This window comes from Schistocerca serialis, chromosome 1 (genome assembly GCF_023864345.2).
Source record: "Schistocerca serialis cubense isolate TAMUIC-IGC-003099 chromosome 1, iqSchSeri2.2, whole genome shotgun sequence".
Lineage (NCBI taxonomy): Eukaryota > Metazoa > Arthropoda > Insecta > Orthoptera > Acrididae > Schistocerca > Schistocerca serialis.
In genome coordinates, this window is record NC_064638.1 from 518,892,449 (window position 1) to 518,915,860 (window position 23,412).

The 23,412-nt window shown below is 41.9% G+C and overlaps 1 protein-coding gene across 3 annotated transcripts in view; it reads left to right on the forward strand.

Moving 5' to 3' along the window:
- LOC126474316 (probable ATP-dependent RNA helicase DDX60) overlaps positions 1–23,412 on the forward strand; it is a 228,203-nt gene that overhangs the window by 160,710 nt on the left and 44,081 nt on the right. For all 3 annotated transcript variants that reach the window (XM_050101799.1, XM_050101792.1, XM_050101785.1), the window contains one exon: positions 18,670–18,826. In XM_050101799.1, the coding sequence (XP_049957756.1) occupies positions 18,670–18,826 (157 nt within the window). The remainder of the gene's footprint in view (positions 1–18,669; positions 18,827–23,412) is intronic.

Sequence of the window (23,412 nt, forward strand, 5' to 3'; positions counted from 1 at the left end):
TCTCTTCTCATGGCTTTGCATCTCCACCTGTGATTCAACTATTTGGGTGAGGACACTTTCCAGGGTATGTCATCTTCTTCCGTTGTCTCCTGTCCTCTTTCGCCCCCATGACAATATTGGATTTCTCTGCACCCAATATCCAGTGCAGTAGCCGGTCCATTTGGTGGTAGCCCCCTGACAACACAGGGATCACACTGCTGATGCCTGAGCTGTAAACTCCCCACGTATTCCAAGGAGTATATGCCTGTTTTCCTGGGGCATCAGGACTCCTGGCAACAGCCATCATGCCAGTTGGCCTTTGCTGTGGCTGGGTGGCGCACCTGGGGAGAGCCCCTGATCGGAGTGGGTAGCATCAGGGTGGATGACCTACAATGAAGCAGACTAAGTTAACTCTTGCTGGTGACCGTACGGCACCAGCAGTCTCTAAGAAGGGCAAGACAGAATACAATGTTGACAGGTATGACCCTAAATCATTACCCTCCCTCGCTACACCATGGGAGGAACACAGAGCTACAGAATGGAGAGAGCCATGTTCGCCTCGGTTTTTATTCTGTAGCAGAACTGATGGGGAATCCTTTCTACCTACGAAGCCTCAGTTTTTCGTTGATCACCTTGAGAATAAGTTTGGAGAAGTGACAGTGCTGTCCAAGATGTGAAACAGCATAGTCTTGATTCATACAGCATCCAGAGCCCAATCCTGAGCATTACTTGCCTGTGACAAGCTGGGTGATATTTCTGTTTCTGTCACTCCCTGTAAAAGCCTCAACATGGTCCAGGGGATTATTTTCCATCGTGACCTCCTCTTGCAGTCTGACAACGAGCTCTGCACCAATTTATAACTGCGGGGTGTTCATTTCATCTGGCACGTTTACAGGGGACACAACGACAACAGGGTTACCACCAGTGCCTTCATCTTGGCTGTTGATGGTGATTCATTGCCTGAAAAAGTCAAGGCGATGGTTGACAGCTGTGACGTTAAACCATACGCCCTTTCCTCTATGTGGTGCTTTAAGTGCTGGAAGTTTGGGCACATGTCAAAGCACCTACTTCGGGAGTGAGGCGCCCCCCTCCCCCCCCCCCCCCCCCAAATGCAGGGGACATCGGTCCCCTCCCCCATGCTAGAGAAGCAACAGCGTCCTCCGGCTCCTCTCATGCAGAAGGGGTCCTCTTCTAAGGTCTCCACTGCTGCCACAGTGGACAATCGCCAGTGGCTCAAGGAGCCAAAACTGCTGGACGAAGAGCTTCATGGCCTTCCTCCATGCCTGAAGCTGCTTTGGAGAAATCTTCCCAGCAAGCCCCTAAAGAGAAGTGAGACAGCAAGCAAACTAAGAAGAAGTCTGCTAAGAAACAGGACCCTCTGGTGGCCCCAAAACCACCACTCCCTATCAATTCTGCATCTGAGGATGCAGTGGGGATCTACATCTACATCTGCATCTACAGTGTTACTCTGCAATTCACACTTAAGTGCCTGGCAGAGGGTTCATCGAACCATTTTCATACTACTTCTCTGCCAGTCCACTCTCGAATGGCGCGTGGGAAAAAGGAACATCTAAATCTTTCTGTTCGAGCTCTAATTTCTCTTATTTTATTACGATGATCATTTCTCCCTACATAAGTGGGTGTTGACAAAATATTTTCACTTTCAGAAGAGAAAGTTGGTGATTGAAATTTCATAAATAGATCTCGCCGCAAAGAAAACGGCCTTTGTTTCAGTGACTGCCACCCCAACTCGTGTATGAAATCAGTGATACCCTCACCCCTATTGCACGATAACACGAAATGAGCTACCCTTCTTTGCACTTTTTCGATGTTCTCCGTCAGTCCTACCTGGTAAGGATCCCATACTGCGCTGCACTATTCCAGCAAAGGACGGACAAATGTAATGTAGGCTGTCTCTTTAGTGGGTTTGTCGCATCTTCTAAGTGCTCTGCCAACGAAGCGCAGTCTTTGTTTTGCCTTCCCCACAATATCATCTATGTGTTCTTTCCAATTTAAGTTGCTCGTAATTGTAATTCCTTGGTATTTAGTCAAATTGACAGCCCTTAGATTTGTGCGATTTATCGTATACCCAAAATTTATTAGATTTGTTTCAGTACCCATGTGGATGACCTTGCACTTTTCTTTGTTTAGTTCTAATTGCCACTTTTTGCACCATACAGAAATTCTCTCTAGATCACTTTGTAATTGGAATTGATTGTCTGATGATTTTAGTAGATGGTAAATTACAGCATCATCTGCAAACAATCTAAGGGGGCTGCTCAGATTATTACCTAGATCATTTATATAAATCAGGAACAGCAGAGGGCCTATGACACTACCTTGCGGAATGCCAGATGTCACTTCTATTTATTTATTTATTTATTTTATTTATTTATTGTTCTGTGGGACCACACTAAGGAGAAGTCTCCATGGTCATGGAACGAGTCAATACATGAAATTATAACACGATTGTAGAAACAGATAAAATGAAATATAAGAAACATATTCAGGTGACACGTCGTTAGTTTAAATAAAGAAAATCGAGAATGTAACACTGGAATTTGCTTAATTTTTTAGCTCTTCCTGGAGCTCCTCGACAGAATAGAAGGAGTGAGCCATGAGGAAACTCTTCAGTTTAGACTTAAAAGCGTTTGGGCTACTGCTAAGATTTTTGAGTTCTTGTGGTAGCTTATTGAAAATGGATGCAGCAGAATACTGCACTCCTTTCTGCACAAGAGTCAAGGAAGTGCATTCCACATGCAGATTTGATTTCTGCCTATTATTAAGTGAGTGAAAGCTGCTAACTCTTGGGAATAAGCTAATATTGCTAACAACAAACGACATTAAAGAAAATATATACTGTGAGGGCAATGTCAAAATTCCCAGAATATTGAATAGGGGTCGACATGAGGTTTTCGAACTTACACCACACATAGCTCGAACAGCCCGTTTTTGAGCCAAAAATACCCTTTTTGAATCAGAAGAATTACCCCAAAAAATAATACCATATGACATAAGCGTATGAAAATATGCGAAGTAGACTACTTTTCGTGTTGAAATGTCACTTATTTCAGATACTGTTCTAATGGTAAATAAAGCGGCATTTAGTTTCTGAACAAGATCCTGAACATGGGCTTTCCACAACAGCTTACTATCTATCCGTACGCCTAGGAACTTGAACTGTTCCATTTCGCTTATAACATGCCCATTCTGTCTGATTAAAATATCAGTTCTTGTTGAACTGTGAGTTAGAAACTGTAAAAACTGAGTCTTACTGTGATTTAGCATCAAACTATTTTCCACAAGCCATGAACTTATTTCATGAACTACATTATTTAATAATGTTTCAATATTACACACAAGATCCTTCACTACCAAGCTGGTGTCATCAGGAAACAGAAATATTTTTGAATCACCTGTAATACTAGAAGGCATATCATTTATATAAATAAGAAACAGCAGTGGCCCCAGCACTGATCCTTGGGGAACGCCCCATTTAACAGTGCCCCATTCGGACTGAACATCATTACCACTCTCCATATTGCGGAGAATTACCTTCTGCTTTCTGTTCTTAAAGTAAGAGGCGAACCAATTGTAAGCTACTCCCCTTACTCCATAATGTTCCAACTTCTGCAGTAATATTTTGTGGTCAACACAGTCAAAAGCCTTCGTTAAATCAAAGAAAACACCCAACGTTCGCAACCATTTATTTAATCCGTCCAAAACCTCACAGAGAAAAGAGACTATAGCATTTTCAGTTGTTAAGCCATTTCTAAAACCAAACTGTACATTTGACACCAAATTATGTGAATTTAAATGCTGCAGTAACCTTGTATATACAACCCTCTCGATAACTTTAGCAAATACCAATGGCATAGAAATAGGTCTATAATTATCAACATTATCCCTGTCTCCCTTTTTATAAAGTGGCTTCACTACCGAGTACTTTAATCGGTCAGGAAACCGACCACTCCTAAAGGAAAAGTTACAGATATGGCTAAGTACTGGGCTAACATACATGGAACAATACTTCAGTGTTCTGCTAGATACCCCGTCATATCCATGAGAGTTCTTTGTCTTTAGTGATTTAATTATTAACTCAATCTCCCTCTTGTCAGTATCATGGAGGAGCATTTCAGGTAACAGTCTCGGAACACTTTTTTCTAAGAGCGCTATATGATTCCCTGTTGGGACTAGGTTTCTATTTAGTTCACCTGCTATATTCAGAAAGTGATTATTAAATACTGTACATATATGTGACTTATCAGTAACACGGACATTCCCACTACGCATTGATTCTATATCCTCGACCTGTCTCTGCAGACCAGCCACTTCCTTTACAACTGACCATATGGTTTTAATTTTATCCTGAGACTTAGCTATTCTATCTGCATACCACATACTTTTTGCCTTCCTAATAACTTTTTTAAGCACCTTACAATACTGTTTGTAATGGGATACTGCATTTAGATTGTGACTGTTTCTAACGTTTTGATATAATTGCCACTTTGTTCTACAAGATATTCTTATACCTTTAGTCAGCCACCCAGGCTGCCTGTTTGTGCTAGTACCCTGTTTTGAACGTTCTAATGGAAAGCAACTTTCAAAGAGCACGAGAAAAGTCTTGAGGAAAGCATTATATTTATCGTCTACTGTATCAGCACTATAAACATCTTGCCACTCTTGTTCCTTGATAAGGTTTACAAAAGTCTCTACAGCAACTGGATCAGCTTTCCTAAAAAGTTGGTAACTATATTTAACATGTGTTGCAGCACAAAAATCTTTTAGACTTAAAATTTGTGCATCATGATCTGAAAGGCCATTCACCATTTTGCTAACAGAATGCCCTTCTAGTAATGACAAATGAACAAAAATATTGTCTATGGTTGTTCTACTGTTCCCTTGCACTCTTGTTGGAAAGAATACGGTTTGCGTAAGATTATATGAATTAAGGAGGTCTACCAGCATCCTTTTCCTTGCACAATCACTTATACAATTTATATTGAAGTCACCACATATAACTAACTTTTTGTATTTCCTATAAAGTGAATCAAGAACCTCCTCTAGCTTTAGCAAAAATGTTGTGAAATTTGAGTCTGGGGATCTATAAATAACAACAGTATGAAGTTTAGCTCCACTAAATTTAACCACACCTGCACAACATTCAAACACCTTTTCAGTGCAGTACTTTGAAACATCAATTGACTCAAATGGGATACCATTTTTCACATACATGGCTACTCCCCCACACCGCAAAGAGCTCCTAGAAAAGCTGCTAGCCAACCTGTATCCTGGTAAAGGAAGCCTCTGAATTATCTCCTTATTTAAGAAGTGTTCAGATATACCAATAATTTCAGAGTCAACATCTATAAGCAGTTCACTAACTTTATCTCTAATGCCTTGTATGTTTTGATGAAATATACTAATTCCCTCATTAATCGGATACCTAAGCTTTGTCGAAAGTGGTTTCTTTGTTAGAGAGACTTCCCTTAAGCAGGAATACCTGTCAGCTGACTTCAGTCTAAAAAAGGTACAGCTCTAACACCCACAACTACCGGAATTTTCCCATGAGTGATCCCACCACCCCCACCTATGCTGTCACCTATAAGCTTTGCCAACCTCCCCTTTCCATACCTGTTGAGGTGCAGGCCACGTCTAGTGAAACCCGTCCTGCTGATAGACTCCACCGACACCACTGAAATGTGACTCATGCCTTCTGTCATTAGCGCACCCCCAAGTCTCATGTTATTATGCCTGACGACTGTATTAAGATGAGGCCGATCGTGAAGCTGAAACAGTTCCACGAAATGCACATTCGTGTTGCCAGTCTGAGTGGCTATCTTTTCCAGGCCACCATCTATGTCATACTCCCCATCCCTATCAATACTATTACCGGCCCCACCCACAGTCACTACCTGATCCTCTTTTGTAAAATCCCTACATAACCCCCCTATGTTAAAAGTCACCTGAGCCAATCCTGCATTAGGCTTCACAATGCTGGTGACCTCGTACTCACTCCCCAAAACTTCCTGCAACTGCTGGCCTACACCTCTACCATGAGAACTACCTAACAGCAGAACCTTCTTCTTTCTCTTAGACTTTGCAACTGTCCTAGCCACCGTAACTGCTGAGGTCTGCTGCATACTTCCTACATCTATAGCTACTAGAGATTCCTCTCCACTAGACTCTGACAGTTGGTCATATCTGTTACAAACACCAATAGTAAAACTATCTGAAAATCTCCTTCTCCTAGCAGATCTCTTGCCAACAGCCAGCTCCCATTCCCCAACCCCCTTCTCCCTCCTCATCCTATCTAGCTCCTCCTGTGCGTTTTTCAACTGCACCTGAAGGGCACAGATCTTACGCTCCTGCTCCTCTATCAACTTACTCTTGCTACATAACCTGCAGTTCCCGGAGAGGATCTCACCAGAATGCCCACTAGCTTCCCCACTGCATTCCCCCCCAGTGAAAATACTTCGAACAAGTCTCACATCGCAATCCACTACTCACGAACCTACGGCAAAGCCCACACTTCTCACTCATGGTAAAATTTTACAGTTATTGAAACAAGAAAACAACTTTATCTAAGTTCCACTACTACAATAGGAAGATGTTAAAAACTGACTACAATAATCACAAACTTGCTCTACAAGGAAAGTAACTACTATTATTGACAGTATTAATCAACAACAAATGAGAATATAACAAAATACCAACACACCTTTGTGATTTACCGTCTATCACTACGAACTGTGACCTCTCTAAGAGGAAATCACGAATCCAGTCACACAACAGAGGCAATACTCCATACGCATGCAATTTGATTAATAGTCGCTTGTGAGGAATGGTATCAAAAGCCTTCTGGAAATCTAGGAATATGGAATCGATCTGAGATCCCTTGTCAGCAGCACTCGTGAGGAATGGTATCAAAAGCCTTCTGGAAATCTAGGAATATGTGTTGCACAAGAACAATATTTTCTGAATCCGTGTTGGTTATGTATCAATAAGTCATTTTCTTCAAAGTGATTCATAATGTTCGAGTACAGTATATGCTCCAAAATCCTACTGAAAATTGAGGTCAGTGAGTAATTCAATGAGTTACTCCTATTTCCTTTCTTGAATATTGGTGTGACCTGTACTACTTTTCTAGTCTGTAGTAACAGACCTTTCGTCAGGTGAGCGGTTGTATATGATTGCTAAGAAAGCAATCATATACAACCGCTCACTTGACGAAAGGTCTGTGCAGGCCTGGATCTCACTGATGCCACATCCACCATAGAAATGGCTAAAAATACTCAGTCAGAGGCAGCAGGTGACCCTGAGGCATATGCTGCCTCCTTGCACACTTCACGCCTACCCAGCCTCACGATAATGTCGTCCTCCAGTGGAATTGCGGAGGTTTTTTCCACCACCTGGCTGAGCTATGGCAACTTTTACATTTTACACCTTCTTTCTGCATTGCCCTTCAGGAAACCTGGTTCCCGGCAATCCGGACCCCTGCCCTCCGCAGTTAAGGGATATTACCGGAACTGTAGTAACTATAATAGAGTGTCAGGTGGAGTTTGTGTCTATGTCCTGAACTCAGTATGCAGTGAACCTGTGCCCCTTCAAACCCCTCTGGCTCTCAGGATTTGGACGACGCGTGAAATAACTGTTTTCCCCCAGATGGTGCAGTATCCCTGAACGCATTGGATGCACTGATTTATCAACTCCCTAAACCTTTCCTACTTTTGGGAGATTTTAATACTCATAACCTCTTGTAGGGTGGCACAGTTCTTACTGGGCAAGGCAGAGATGTCGAAAATTTAGTGTCACAACTCGACCTCTGCCTCTTATATACTGGGGCCGCCACACATTTCAGTGTGGCACATGCCACAAGTTTGGTCATTGATCTCTTGGTTCGCAGACCTGACCTTCTCCCATCTATCCACTGGAGAGCACATGACGACCCGTATGCTAGTGACCACTTTCCCATCCTCCTGTAGTGCCCCGGTGTCATGCCCATGGCCGCCTGCCCAGATGGGCTTTAAACAAGGCGGACTGGGAAACTTTCACAGTAACATCAATATGGTGGCTGAGCAGGTGACTACAGTGATCATTACTGTGCTGGAAAACACAATCCCTCGTTCTGTAGGGTGTCCCCAGCGAAAGACAGTCCCTTGGTGGTCGCCGGAAGTCATTGAGGGAATTAAGAAATGTCGGCGAGCTCTACAGTGGCACCCTTCCCTGGAGCACCTCATAGCCTTGAAATGCCTCTGTGCCCTCGTACGCCAGCTTATCAAAAGGCGGAAACAGGAGTGTTGGGAGAGGTACGTGTCTACCATTGGGTGCCATACGTCACCTTCCCAAGTGTGGACAAAGATCAAACGAGTTTTTGGGCATCAGACCCCAGCAGGTGTTCCTGGTGTTAACATAAATGCCGTGTTATCTACCGATGCAAATGCGATTGCGGAGCACTGTGCTGAGCATTATGCTCGTGCCTCTGCATCGAAGATTACCCCCCAGCCTTTTGCACTGTCAAACGGTGGATGGAAGAGAAAGTCCTCTTGTTTACTACATGCCACAGTGAACCCGATAACTCCCCATTTACAGAGTGGGAGCTCCTCAGTGCCCTTGCACATTGCCCCAACACAGCTCCTGGGCCCGATCAGATCCACAGTCAGATGATTATTCATCTCTCGTCAAGCGACATCTCCTCACGATCTTCAACCAAATCTGGTGCGATGGCATCTTTCAGTTGCAGTGGCAGGAGAGCACCATCATACCAGTGCTCAAACCCAGCAAAAACCCGCTTGATGTGGATAGCTATTGGCCCAACAGCCTCACCAACATTTATTGTAGGCTGCTGTAATGTATGGTGTGTCAGTGATTGGGTTGGGTCCTGGAGTCACTTAGCATACTGCCTCCATGCCATGGTGGCTTCTGCCTGTGTCTCTCTACCACTGATAATCTTGTGTCCCTCGAATCTGCCATCCAAATGGCCTTTACCAGATGCCAACACCTTGTTGCCATCTTTTTTTATTTACAAAATTTGCATAACATCACCTAGTGACATCATATGCTTGGCACATTATACCCATGGGGTATCTGGTGCCCACTCCGATTTTTATCCAAAATTTCCTGTCGCTTCATATTTTCCGTGTCCAAGATGGTGCCTCCCATAATTCCCCCCATATCCAGAGGAATTGGTCCCACAGGACTCTGTATTGTGTGTATCTCTATTTTTAGTTACCATTAACAGTCTAGTAGCAGCTTTAGGGCTGTCCATCTCACCCTCTCTGTATGCAGACAACTTCTGCATTTTGTACTGCTCCACTAGTACTGGTGTTGAGTGGTGCCTACAGGGAGCCATCCACAAGGTGCAGTCATTGGCCCTAGCCCATGGCTTTCAGTTTTCGGCCGCAAAGTCATGTGTTTCGAATATAATGAATTTCCTTGAGACAGAGAAGTTGCTGTTCATGCATCAGCACGGCTTTAGAAAGCATCGCTCCTGCGAAACGCAACTTGCCCTTTTTTCACATGATATCTTGCGAACCATGGATGAAGGGTATCAGACGGATGCCATATTCCTTGACTTCCGGAAAGCGTTTGATTCGGTGCCCCACTACAGACTCCTAACTAAGGTACGATCATATGGGATTGATTCCCTAGTATGTGAGTGGCTCGAAGACTTCTTAAGTAATGGAACCCAGTACTTTGTCCTCGATGGTGAGTGTTCATCGGAGGTGAGGGTATAATCTGGAGTGCCCCAGGGAAGTGTGGTAGGTCTGCTGTTGTTTTCTATCTACATAAATGATCTTTTGGATAGGGTGGATAGCAATGTGTGACTGTTTGCTGATGATGCTGTGGTGTACGGGAAGTTGTAATTGAGTGACTGTAGGAGGATACAAGATGACTTGGACAGGATTTGTGATTGGTGCAAAGAATGGCAGCTAACTCTAAATATAGATAAATGTAAATTAATGCAGATGAATAGGAAAAAGAACCCCATAATGTCTGAATACTCCATTAGTAGTGTAGCGCTTGACACAGTCACGTCGATTAAATATTTGGGCGTAACATTGTAAAGCGATATGAAGTGGGACAAGCATGTAATGGCAGTTGTGGGGAAGGCAGATAGTCGTCTTGGGTTCATTGGTGGAATTTTGGGAAGATGTGGTCATCTGCAAAGGAGACCGCTTATAAGACACCAATACAACCTATTCTTGAGTATTGCTCGAGCGTTTGGGATCCCTATCAGGTTGGATTGAGGGAGGACATAGAAGGAATTCAGAGGCGGGCTGCTAGATTTGTTACTGGTAGGTTTGATCATCATGCAAATGTTACGGAAATGCTTCAGGAACTTGGGTGGGAGTCTCTAGAGGAAAGGAGGCATTCTTTTCATGAATCGCTACTGAGGAAATTTAGAGAACCAGCATTTGAGGCTGGCTGCAGTACAATTTTACTGCTGCCAACTTACATTTCGCGGAAATACCACAAAGATAAGATAAGAGAGATTAGGGCTCGTACAGAGGCATGTAGGCTGTCATTTTTCCCTCATTCTGTTTGGGAGTGGAACAGGGAGAGAAGATGCTAGTAGTGGTACGAGGTACGCTTCGCCACGTACCGTATGGTGGGTTCGAAGTATGTATGTAGGTGTAGAAGTTATGCACTTCTGCGAGCATCGTACCATTCGTCTGGAACCAAAACTTTACCTTCCTGACAATCCCCTCACTGTAGTGGAGATGTATCAATTTTTAGGACTGGTTTTTGACGCCCAATTGACTTGGCTTCCTCACCTTCGTCAGCTTAAGCTGAAGTGCTGGCAGCATCTCAATTTCCCCGCTGCCTGAGCAACACCAACAGGAGTGCAGATCGCTCTACACTGCTGCAGCTATACGGAGCCCTTGTTCAATCCCGCCTTGACTATGGGAGTCTGGTTTATGGTTCGGTGGTGCCCTCAGCATTGCATTTACTCGACCCAGTGCACCACTGTGGCGTTCAACTAGCGATGGAAGCTTTTAGGATGAGTCCGATGACCAGCGTCCTTGCGGAGGCTGGAGTTCCTCCATTGCAGGTCAGGCTTGTACAACTGCTTTCCAGTTACATTCCACATGTTATAAAGTTCTCCACGTTCAAATTACCATCTCCTTTTCTCACCGATGGTGGTTCATCTCCCTCATCAGCGGCCTAGGTCAGGTGTTACAATTGCAGTTCGCGTCCAGTCCCTTATGTCTGAACTGGAGTCCTTGCTATTCCACCTATACTCGAGGTCTAATCGCGTACACCTCCATGGTGTACACCTAGGCTGCAGCTTCACCTGGAGCTTTCACATTTCCCAAAGGACTCAGTTCACCCTGCAGCTCTTCACTGTCACTTCATCTTGATTCTTGACATGTACTGAGGCCATGAAGTGATTTACACTGACAGCTGGATGGCTGATGGTCACGCCAGCTTCGCATATGTCCATGGAGGACATATTGAAGAGCATCCTTGCCCGACAGCTGCAGTGTTTTCACTGCAGAGCTGGTGGCTATATTTCGTGCTGTTGAGCACATCTGCACATGCCCAGGCGAGTCATTTCTCCTGTGTACTGACTCCTTGAGCAGCCTATAAGCTATCAACCAGTGCTACCCTCATCATCCTTTGGTAGCAACCATCCAGGAGTCCATCTGTGCCCTGGAATGGTCCGGTGGTGTTCTTGTGGACCCCAGGACACATCGGAATCCCAGGCAACGAACTTGCTGACAGGCTGGCCAATAAGGCTACACGGAAACTGCTTAAGGAGATCGGCATTCTAATAACTGACCTACGTTCGTCTTCACGTCGCCAGGTTTTTCGGTTTCGGGAGACGGAATGTCAAAGTCTCAGTACACACCACAAACTGCGTGCCATTAAGGAGACTACGAATGTGTGGCAGTCCTCCGTGTGTGCCTCCCTCAGGGACTCTGTGGTTCTCAGCCAGCTCTGCATTGGCCATGCTTAGTTGATGCATGGCTACCCCCTGCACCATGAAGATCCACCTCAGTGTCAATGCAGTGCCCGGTTGACAGTGGCCCATTTTCTGGTGCACTGTCCCACTTCGACTGCCCTGCAACGAAATCTTCAGTTACTGGACTCATTGCCACTAATTTTATCTGACAATGCCTCATCGGCTAATTTAGTTTTACATTTTATTCGTGATGGTGGGTTTAATCATTTGATCTAAGTTTTAGTGCATGTCCTTTGTCCCTCTGTGTCCTCCGCCTTAGTACTTTTAGGGTGGAGGTTTTAATGTGTTGCAGAGTGGCTGGCTTCTCCTTTTTATTCTCATGGTCAGCTATCCATGGTAATCTGTTCTGTCATTTTAATCTCTTCTATCTGTTTTTTGCATTTCTGTGGTTTTCTTCTACCCTTTTTTCCATTGAAGTGTTTGTTGCCCTTCTGTCGTTATTGTGGTTTTTCCTTTCTCTCCATTTTGTGTTATCAGTCTTGCTTGTTTTGTTCTCACCCTTGTGGCGTTGTCTTATTCAGAACAAGGGACCGATGACCTAGCTATTTGCTCCCTTCCCCCATCTTTTAAACCAACCAACCAACCAGCAGCTCAAATGTGTAGCAGTCTTTTTGTTTTGCTATCTGCTACTCATATCCTCCTCTACATGGCAAGTAGAAGTCTATCCTTTTCATAATATTGTCATATTGTAGAAAATATGACACTTGTAAAAAAAAAAATTCCAATTAAGTATTTCATGTTTTTTTGAATCAACAAATGTAGCTCATTTCTATTGTCAACTACTTACACATTTTCTTTGAATCACACTATTCTGAGATTTCAAATACCAATAGACCAACTTCAATTTGGCAAAGTAAATAATATTTTCAGAGTAGAGCACTTGATTCACTGGTCTTGAATCTGAATTGATTTATCTTCCCTTTATGTATAAATACAAAATACAATGAACTGTTTCATTGAGAAGATGGATAAATGCTTTCTCTTTCTTTAGACTAGGTTATATAATTTAATTACAATAATTAGTGGTTCATTTTTTAAAAATTTTTACAATAAATCAAAATGACCACCATATGACATGGCCGCCATCTTGTAGCTGCTGTGCATCAGGTAATAGATTGCAATGTCCGACACTGCCAATGTACATATCAAGTGATAAAGACATACCATGTTTCACAATTCACATTAATTGTAATGACTGTACGCTATGTCATTCAGTAAACAGTGTATGTTGACCTCTTCATAAAGTTGGCAATGCACAATGGGCACTTATTTAACTTTTATTTCTCTGCATATGATCAAATTTCTCAAATTCATGCTATGATATATAAAGAACTGAAAGAAGAGTGGAATTAAACACAATGACACACAGGTCCCAGTACTATAATATATAACCTGTAACTAATTTTTTGTAGGCCTTCTTAAGTTTGTGTAGTCATTCCTGAAGGGCTTCTTCATCCAAACAGTTTTTGTTATGGTTTCCGATAGGAAATTAAATATTTCTGTTTTTGTGTTTGTTTATTTCATGATTACACAATAGAATTACTTCTTTTTTCATGTAAAAATTATTATAGAGTATCTGATTGTTCAAATGAAATGTTGGGAATAAAGAATTGAGATTTATTCATCTCATAACATACAGTTGCTGATCAACGAGTTAAGAGTACAGGATATATATCAAAAAATGGACAATACAACTAAATGTATATAAAACTACAATTAATGAGAGACAGCAATGTTTTTGTTGTTGTGGTCTTCAGTCCTGAGACTGGTTTGATGCTGCTCTCCATGCTACTCTATCCTGTGCAAGCTTCTTCATCTCCCAGTAACTACTGCAACCTACATCCTTCTGAATCTGCTCAGTGTATTCATCTCTTGGTCTCCCTCTACGATTTTTACCCTCCATGCTGCCCTCCAATACTAAATTGGTGATCCCTTGATGCCTCAGAACATGTCCTACCAACCGATCCCTTTTTCTAGTCAGGTTCTGCCACAAGCTTCTCTTCTCCCCAATCCTATTCATTGCTTCCTCATTAGTTATGTGACCTACCCATCTAATCTTCAGCATTCTTTTGTAGCACCACATTTTAACCATACAGTAAAGCTGCATGCCCTTGGGGAAAAATTGCGGCTGTAGTTTCCCCTTGCTTTCAGCCGTTTGCAGTACCAGCACAGCAAGGCCGTTTTGGTTAGTGTTACAAGGCCAGATCAGACAATCATCCAGACTGTTGCCCCTGCAACTACTGAAAAGGCTGCTGCCCCTCTTCAGGAACCACACGTTTGTCTGGCCTCTCAATAGATACCCCTCCATTGTGGTTGCACCTACGGTACGGGTATCTGTATCGCTGAGGCACACAATCCTCCCCACCAACGACAAGGTCCATGATTCAGCAATATTTTCATGTTAATGTAAGTTTTCACAGTTACATTTACACAACAAGCCTACTAAAAGCTATATTCTGCTCAGAAAATTAATTCATCCTTCATTGAACTCTGCAGTTGAGTAGTATGATCTCTGAAGTAGAGTATCATGGAGCTCTTTTTTAATGAATATAGCTTCATACTCAGAATGTTCCTTCCTTTTAGTTTGTTGTAAATTTTTGTTTTGCTATGCAGAGGAGTCAAGCATGTAAGTTTAAACAATGAGCAAGCATGTAAATTTAAACAATGAGCAGGGAGCTTTAAGTTATCTTCTTTGTAATAAATCTGTGTTCAGAACATTTTTCCTTAAATGATTGTAAATTCCTGTGCAAAAAAGGCAATGATATCGTAGACCTATATGGAGGGAACTGTTAATAATTGGAGGTTTTAAATAACAAGCAACATGATTCCCTTGGATGTGCAAGACACCCATTTGTGATCTTTCTTTTCGGTAGTTTCAGTATGTGCAGTATGTTGAATGAGCTTCAAAAAATGTTTAAATAGATAAATTCTTGGTGTCCATGTGAATGGCAGTAGCTAATATTTGCATTTCAAATGCAAAGCTACATAATTTGCTTTCTAGATACTCAACTTGTTTATTACAATATATCTAGATTTCGTTCCAGGAATTTGACTGAGGAATTTTGACTGTTTTGTTCTGAACTGTATCATTTAGTTTTCTGGGATGTCCAGGGTTAAAGGGTCCCAGGAAACTACAGAAAAGGGGTCCGTCTAAAAGGGGGCAGGTAAAACACAGTAAGATAGTTGTAGAAACAATTGGTATTGTAGTTGTAAATTGTCATAGCTGTGTTGGGATAGAACCAGAGCTCCAAGCCCTAATACAAAGCATTGAATCTCAAATAGTTATAGGTACAAAAGCTGGCTAAAGCTGGAAATAAGTTCAGCTGAAATTTTTTCAAATGATCTAACAGTTTTCAGAAAGGAGAGATTAAATACAGTTGGTGGTGGAGTATTTATTGCTGTCAGAAGTAATTTGCCTTGTAGTGAAATTGAATTAGATAGTTCCTGCGAAATAGTATGGGTAGAGGTTATACTCGACAATCGGACAAAACTGTTAATTGGATCATTTTACCGACCCCCGACTCAGAAGATAGAGTTGCTGAACAGTTCAAAGAAAACTTGAGTCTCATTTCAAATAGATACCCCACTAATACAATTATAGTCGGTGGAGACTGCAATCTACCCTCAATATGCTGGAAAAATTATACATTTAAAGCTGGAGGCAGGCATAAAACGTTATCCACAATTGTACTGAATGCTTTCTCAGAAAATTATTTTGAACAATTAGTTCATGAGCTTACTCGAAGCATAAATGGTTGCGAAAGCATACTTGACCTCTTAGCAACAAATAATCCTGGACAAATAGGGAGTATCATGACGAATACAGCGATTAGCAACCACAAGGCAGTTGCTGCTAGGCTGAATACCCTAACACCCACAACCATAAAAAAGAAACACAAAGTGCATCTATTTAATAAAAAAAACTGATAAAAATGCTCTTCACACCTTTTCAAGAGAAAGTCTCTTCTCCTTCCGATGTGATCACGTAAGCGTAGAAAAGATGTGGAATGATTTCAAAGAGATAGTATTGATGTCAGTTGCGAGATATATACCACATAAACTAATAAGTGATGGTACTGATCCCCCTTGGTACACAAAACGGGTCAGATAGCTGTTGCAGAACCAATGAAAAAAGCATGCCAAATTTAAAAGAATGCAAAATCCCGAAGATTGGCAAAGTTTTGCAGAAGTTAAAAATATAGCACGTGCTTCAATGTGAGATGCTTGTAATAATTTCCACAATGAAACTCTGTCTCGGAATCTAGCAGAAAACCAAAAGAGAGTCTGGTCATATATAAAGCACATCAGTGGCAAGACACAATCAATACGTTCACTGCGCAGTAACAACGGTGAAGTCACTGATGACAGTGCCACCAAAGCAGAGTTATTAAACATGGTTTTCCAAAACTCCTTTGCCAAACAAGATGAAGTAAATATTCCCGATTTCCAATCAAGAACAATTGTGAAGATGAGAAACATAGAAGTAGGTATCCTCAGTGTAGCAAAGCAGCTTAAATAGCTTAATAAAGGCAAGGCTTCCGGTCCAGATTGTATTCCAGTCAGGTTCCTTTCAGAGTACACTGATGCAATAGCTCCATTTTTAGCGATTATATACAACCGCTCGCGCTCAGAGAAAGTTCCGTACCTAAAGACTGGAAAGTTGCTCAAGTCATACCAATACCCAAACAGGGAAATAGGATTAATCCACTGAATTACAAGCCCACATCACTAATGTTGATTTGCAGTAGGGTTTTGGAACATATACTGTATTCTAACATTATGAAGTACCACAAGGAAAACTATTTACTGACACATAGTCAGCATGGATTCAGAAAATGTCATTCTTGCAGAACACAACTAGCTCTTTATACTCATGAAGTAAGAGTGCTATCGACAGGGGATGTCAAATTGACTCCATATTCTTCGATTTTCAGAAGGCATTTGACACCGTTCCTCACAAGCATCTTCTAACCAAACTGTGTGCCTATGGAATGTTGCCTTAGTTGTGCGACTGGATTCATGATTTCCTGTCAGAAATGTCAAAGTTCATAGTAATAGATGGAAAGTCGTCACGTAAAACAGAAGTAATATTCAGCATTCCCCAAGAAAGTGTTACAGGCCCTCTATTGTTCCTGATCTATGCTAACAACATAGGAGACAATCTGAGTAGCCCTCTTAGATTATTTGCAGATGATGCTGTCATTTAATGTCTCGTACAGTCATCAGATAACCAAAATGAATTGCAAAATGATTTAGATAAGATATCTGTGTGGTGCAAAAAGTTGCAATTGACTCTTAATAAAGAAAAGTGTGAAGTTATTCACATGATTACTAAAAGAAAGCTGCTAAATTTCGATTACGTGATAAGTCACACAAATCTGAAGGCTGTAAATTGAAATAAATACTTAGGAATTACAATTACAAATAACATAAGTTGGAACAATCACATAGATAATGTTGTGGGTTGAGAAACCAAAGAATGTTGTGGGTAGAGCAAACCGAACACTGCGATTGATTGGCAGAACACTTAGAAGGTGCAACAGATCGACTAAAAAGACTGCTTACACTACACTTGTCCGCCATATTCTGGAGTATTACTGTGCGGTGTGGGATTCGCATCATGTGGAACTGACGGATGATACTGAAAAAGTTCAAACAAGGGCGGCTCGTTTTGTATTATCGCGAAATAGGGGAGATAGTGCCACAGACATGATACGTGAATTGGAGTGGCAGTCATTAAAACAAAGGCGGTTTTCGCTGCGACGGGATCTTCTCATGAAATTTCAATCCCCAGTTTTCTTCTCAGATTGCGAAAACATTGTGTTGGCACCCACGTACATGGGGAGAAATGATCATCATGATAAAATAAGAGAAATCAGGACTCACACAGAAAAATTTAAGTGTTCGTTCTTCCTGCACGCCTTTGAAGAGTGGAACGGTAGAGAGACAGCCTGAAGGTGGTTCATTGAACCCTCTGCCGGGCACTTAATTGTGAGTAACAGAGTAATCACGTAGATGTGGATGTAGCTGTAGATGTTAACCAGTTGAGCTGAAACCATGTTTCTAGATGATTTATTGTACTGATGTTGCAGACATGGTTGTTTTCTGACTCCTGGTCTTAAATTAATATAAATGAATCATCTGCAAGTAAAATTGATTGGGCATTATCTATTAATATATTCTATCTATTTGTAATTTATTGCAAAATGAAGAGTACTGGCATCTCAGAACTTGTGTTGGTATATTCAAATGACATGCTAGAAACATGCACCAGGTCCATTGAATTTCATAATTGTCATATGTTGAGGGGCAGCAGCTTATGTTTGCTAGTAAGTTTGAAACTGTGTTTTAAATATGTGATTGAGGATTTCATGGATGGTGACAGTAACAACATTTACTTAAGTATATTAGCTGCGGTATTTGAAATGGACATCTACTTGAAAAGAAAGGAATGCGATTTAGGGCAGAGATTACAGAAATTTGAAATCTCATTCATTTGTGTGGTGCTCCTGTCCTTATTTCAGTATGCAGTTGTGATAGGAACAAACATGTAATTGTACAAATGTTCTACTTAATTATGTTTCTGGCTTCACAATCTCAGTTATTTGCCTGAAATAAAACTTCAGTCCATCATCAGATATCTTACTGATGTACTTTATATTTCTTACTTTATTTATAGTTTGCAGAAACTTTCTTGTATAAGTAACAATGTGTTTCAGGTAATCGAGCGGTATAACAATGAAGTTAAATTCTTATTTGACCACTATTTTCGGTGTGTCGCAGAAGACTGTTCAAGAACTATGGGAGAGGATACAGTTCTCCCAATTTCAGAGTTATGTATTGAACCAGAATCATCATGCATGGAGGAAGTAAAAGGTAAGTTTGCATGTAAAAATCTTTTAATATATCTTATGCTTTGAGAAAGCATGACATCACTCACGTCATCAATGAAACTACTAATATTGAACAGCATGTACTGAATTGATTTGGCCGTTTCAGTTGTCGAGGCATAAAATCTATCTTGCAAGATAATTGATGTGCACTTACACGTTTATTTTTGTTGTTATTAAAAGCTACTGTAGCATCCCATTGCTGAAAATGTGTTCTGCTTGATTGAAAAAAAAACTATGATGGAGGCTGGTTTGTGTTTGTTATATCTGACAGCTTATATTATTGCATTATTCAGCATAATTTATTTTAGGTATTAAGCCATGTGCAAGACATAGTTTGAATCCACAAATTAAAAAACATACATTATAATTTTAAAAAAATCATGTCAGTCAAGAAGAGCTACTACTAAATTCTGTTTTATTCACAACCAATTTCTTCCTTCAGGTCATCATCAGGTGATTTATAACAGCTTAATGATAGTATTAAAACTGTGATACCAGACAATGTAACATCCATCCTACGTCACTATGTTAAGTGGTAAAATACATTACATTGTGGAAGGGCAGTGATATTGATAGGATGATATGTAGCTATCAAAATATACTATTATCCCAGTTGCATAGGTTAACATTCTTGTGAGCACTTCCTACCCACAGATAGGAGGTAGAAAGTTTTGGCACCACCAGAGCAGTTGCAGTTATGAGCTCAATGTGAACAGTGGCTGATACTGGTAAAGACTTTTAGTCAGGTCTGAAGTGAGTAACACCACTCATGTATATTGGCATGTTCTGAAACAGTAGAGGCGCTGTTTCACAAGTGAAGTTTAGTATCTACATTTCTATACAGAGAACTTTGATGAGTTTATTATTTTCCCGGTAATCTGAGTTTGCACCAAGTGCAATAGTTAGCACCAAAATGCATGATGATAAGTGTGTGCAAACTGTAGTATGAGTAACAATAGACATGTTAGGAAATGTTATATGTGTTTGGAACAATTAACAAATATGATGTTCCCGATAAATGCCTTTTGCTCATAAAAAAAATCCTGTCACCACTGTCAACCTTTCTGCCAAAACTCTGACCCACAGAAATCTCAGCACTTTCTAAAAGCCTCATGTTAACCTTAAAACTAAGTTCACCCATGCTGGACTTGTAAACGACATTCTTTCCTTTACTTGTTCTTTACAGTAGAATCATTTCTTTGCCACACACACCACCAACAACAGCCAACCAAACCCACACAGAACCTTGTTTAAAACAGTTCCAACCTCCCTCCAACCATGATCCTCCTTCCCTTCTACCAGTCCTCCTTTGGTAACCTTTCAGAGATCTTTCACTTCTAACCTGGTCTCGCCTTCCTTTCCTAAATCCCTCCCCAGTGAATCCATCATCATTCTTATGGAACCAACAGCTATCCATAACCTGCAAACCAAACCAGACCTTATCATCCTTCCTGCACATGAAGGCTCTACCACACAGGTCATGAACCATGGTGACTATGGGACTGATGGTCTCTGACAATTTTCTGATACCTCTGGAAGCAAATCTTACAACCATGATCCCATCCCCAAAGTTTAACAGGACCTCCAGCAGCTCCTCAACACCTTAGGTCATTTCTGAATCAATCTCTATCCTCTCATCAGCAACCTCCCCCTCCACTCGTACCTTTTACCTATTCCACAAACTCAGCCCCATAGGTCTTCCTTCTGGTCATCCTGTTGTGGCGGGGTACAGTGCACCCACAGTACAAATCTCTGCTTTTGTTGATAAACACCTCCAAACTCTTGTCCTTACCCTCCCATCCTACATTCAAGACACCACTCACTTCCTCCACTGCCTTTCCACAGTTCCTGTCCCAATACACCAGAAGTCTTGTTGGTCACTGTATATTTGATGGCCTTATACACCAACATCTCCCTTGCTTGCCTGATACCAAACCTACCACCTCTTTCATAACCCTGACCCATAATTATTTCACTTTAGAATGACTTATCTATAAACAAATCCATGGTACTTCCATGACTACTTGCATGGCATCATCCTATGCAAGCTTATATATGGGCCATATAGAAGAATCTGTCCTATCCAGTCAACACCTAAATCACCTTGTCTGGTTCAGATTCATTGATGACATTTTCATGCTTTGGTGTCATGGCAAGGACAACCTTTCTGCTTTCCTCCATAACTCAACATTTACTCCCAAATCCACTTCATCGGATGGTCCTCTCGGCTCAATGAGCCACCTTTCTAGACATCAATCGCCACCTCAGATGGCTCCATAAATAGTCTGTTCATATCAAGCAGACCAGTTACCAATAGTACCTCCACTTTGACAGCAATCACCGGTTCCATTTCAAAAAGTCTCTTCATTACAGCTTCGCCACCTGTGGATGCCATAGCTGCACTAGAAAGCACGAGTTGTCGAAATATATTGATAACTTTACCAGAGCTTTTGTTAACAGACGGTATCCCATCCAGTTCAGCCATAAACAGATCTCTCATGCCATCTCCTCTGGCTCCTATAAGCCTGTTAATCAGCCACCAACCAGCACTCCTCTACTCACCCAGTATCACCTTGGCCTTGAAATGCCACCAGGGGCTCGACCACCTCTCGTTGCACCCTGAGATGAGGAATATCCTACCCACATCACCCAAAGTTGGGTTCTTCCATCCATGTTATCTATAGAATATCCTTGTCCGTCACTATTCCAGTGATTTTCCTCTTGGGTTATTCCCTTGTGGTTGAGCCAGGTGCAAGAATTGTCTCATATACCCATCCTACCACAGTCCATTCATAGATATTTCCTGTATTACAAAAGGCGAGGTCACTTGTGAAAGCAGTCATGTTGCATATCATCCACACTGCAAATAATGTGCAGGATTTTATATGGGCATGACAATTAACCAACTGTCTACTTAACGTGAATAGCCTCTGCCAAACTGTGACAAACTGCAGACTTGACCACCCAGTTGCTGAATACGCTATAGACCACAATGCAAATGTCTTCAACAGCTGCTTCACCTTGCAAGCCATTTGGATACTCCCTTCCAGCACTAGCTTCTCTGAACTGTACGGAACGGGATTGTCTCTGCAACATATCCTGTGCTCTCGCAGTCCCCCTCACGTAAACCTCCACTAACCAGTTTCCCACTGCCTCCTGTCTTCTGTCCATACCATTCCTTCCACCGTCCAGAACAAGTGCTGCCATCCCCACTCCCGCCCCCCAATCCAGAACAGGCACTGCCATCCCCCTCCACTTCGAGCGAGGTGGTGCAGTGGCTAGCGCACTGGACTCGCGTTCAGGAGGACGATGGTTCAAACCCACATTTGGCCATCCTGATTTAGGTTTTCTGTAGTTTCCCTAAATTGCTCGAGGGAAATGCCAGGATGGTTCCTATGCAAGAGCATGGCCGACTTCCTTCCTTGTCCTTCCCTAATCCAATGAGACCGATGACCTCGCTGTCTGGTCTCCTTCCGCGAACAACCCAACCCATCTCCCCTCCCCCTCCACAGCGACATTTGGGCATTCTCTCTCTCTCTCTCTCTCTCTCTCTCTCTCTCTCTCTCTCTCTGTCTGTAATATCTCTCTTTCTTTCTCTCCCCCACTCCCCCCTCCTCCCTCTCTTTCTCTCCCTCTCCCTCTCTCACCCCCTTTTCTATGCCTATGTCTTTCTTTCCTCTCTCCCTGTTTCCCTCCGCATCTCCATATTCCTCTCCTTTCCACCCCTCCCTTTCCTTAGCCAGCTCTCTTCCTCTCCCTTCCCTTTATATGCTGTACCCTCTGAACTCCTTGTGCAGCTGGTGGGTCATCTGTGGAACAACCTGCATCACATTATCCCACTACCCTCTCCCAGTCCCCAACTGCCTAGGCAACTGCTGTCAACAATCAACAGTCAGAATCACCGTGGTCATGGGCATGTGTCTTTGTGGTTTCTGTGTGTGTGAATGTATGTGCTTCCACTAGAGAAAGAGCAAAAGCTCAAAAGCGAGTGTAAATAGTTTTCAGTTGCATGTTTCTATGTGCTCCATATCAGTCTACTATTGGTGAGAGGTTTCTTTTCCTTTATTTTGTGTGTTATTCCTGTCACTTTTGTTACATATTGGCGTAGGTTATCTTAATGGCAATTTACACACCTTGTGGCTTCAGATAGGTGCATGGTTAGAAACATTAATTAACAGCACGTGATTTAGAGGCAGGTAACCTATGCCGATAGTTAGGTCTATGCCATAAATAGTTATAGGAGTGGTATTACATTTGTTGATAGTGAAATATTACCAAACACTACTTCATCTTCAATCTAGTTCCAAAATTCTATGTGGCAACACCTTATGAACATTGATAGCAGATTTTTTCAACGTGGAACCTTTTATGATTGAGCATAAAATAATATTGAAATGAAACAGAAAAAATATGCAAAAAATGGAGAAAAAGTGGGAGATTGGCAAATTTACCTTTTGTTGCTGCGCGAATTTCTTGGTTGTATGTGCAGCAAGCCCCCTCCACGAAAAACACAACCACACCATAACACCATTGTCTCCGAATTTTACTGTTGGCACTACACCCGCTGGC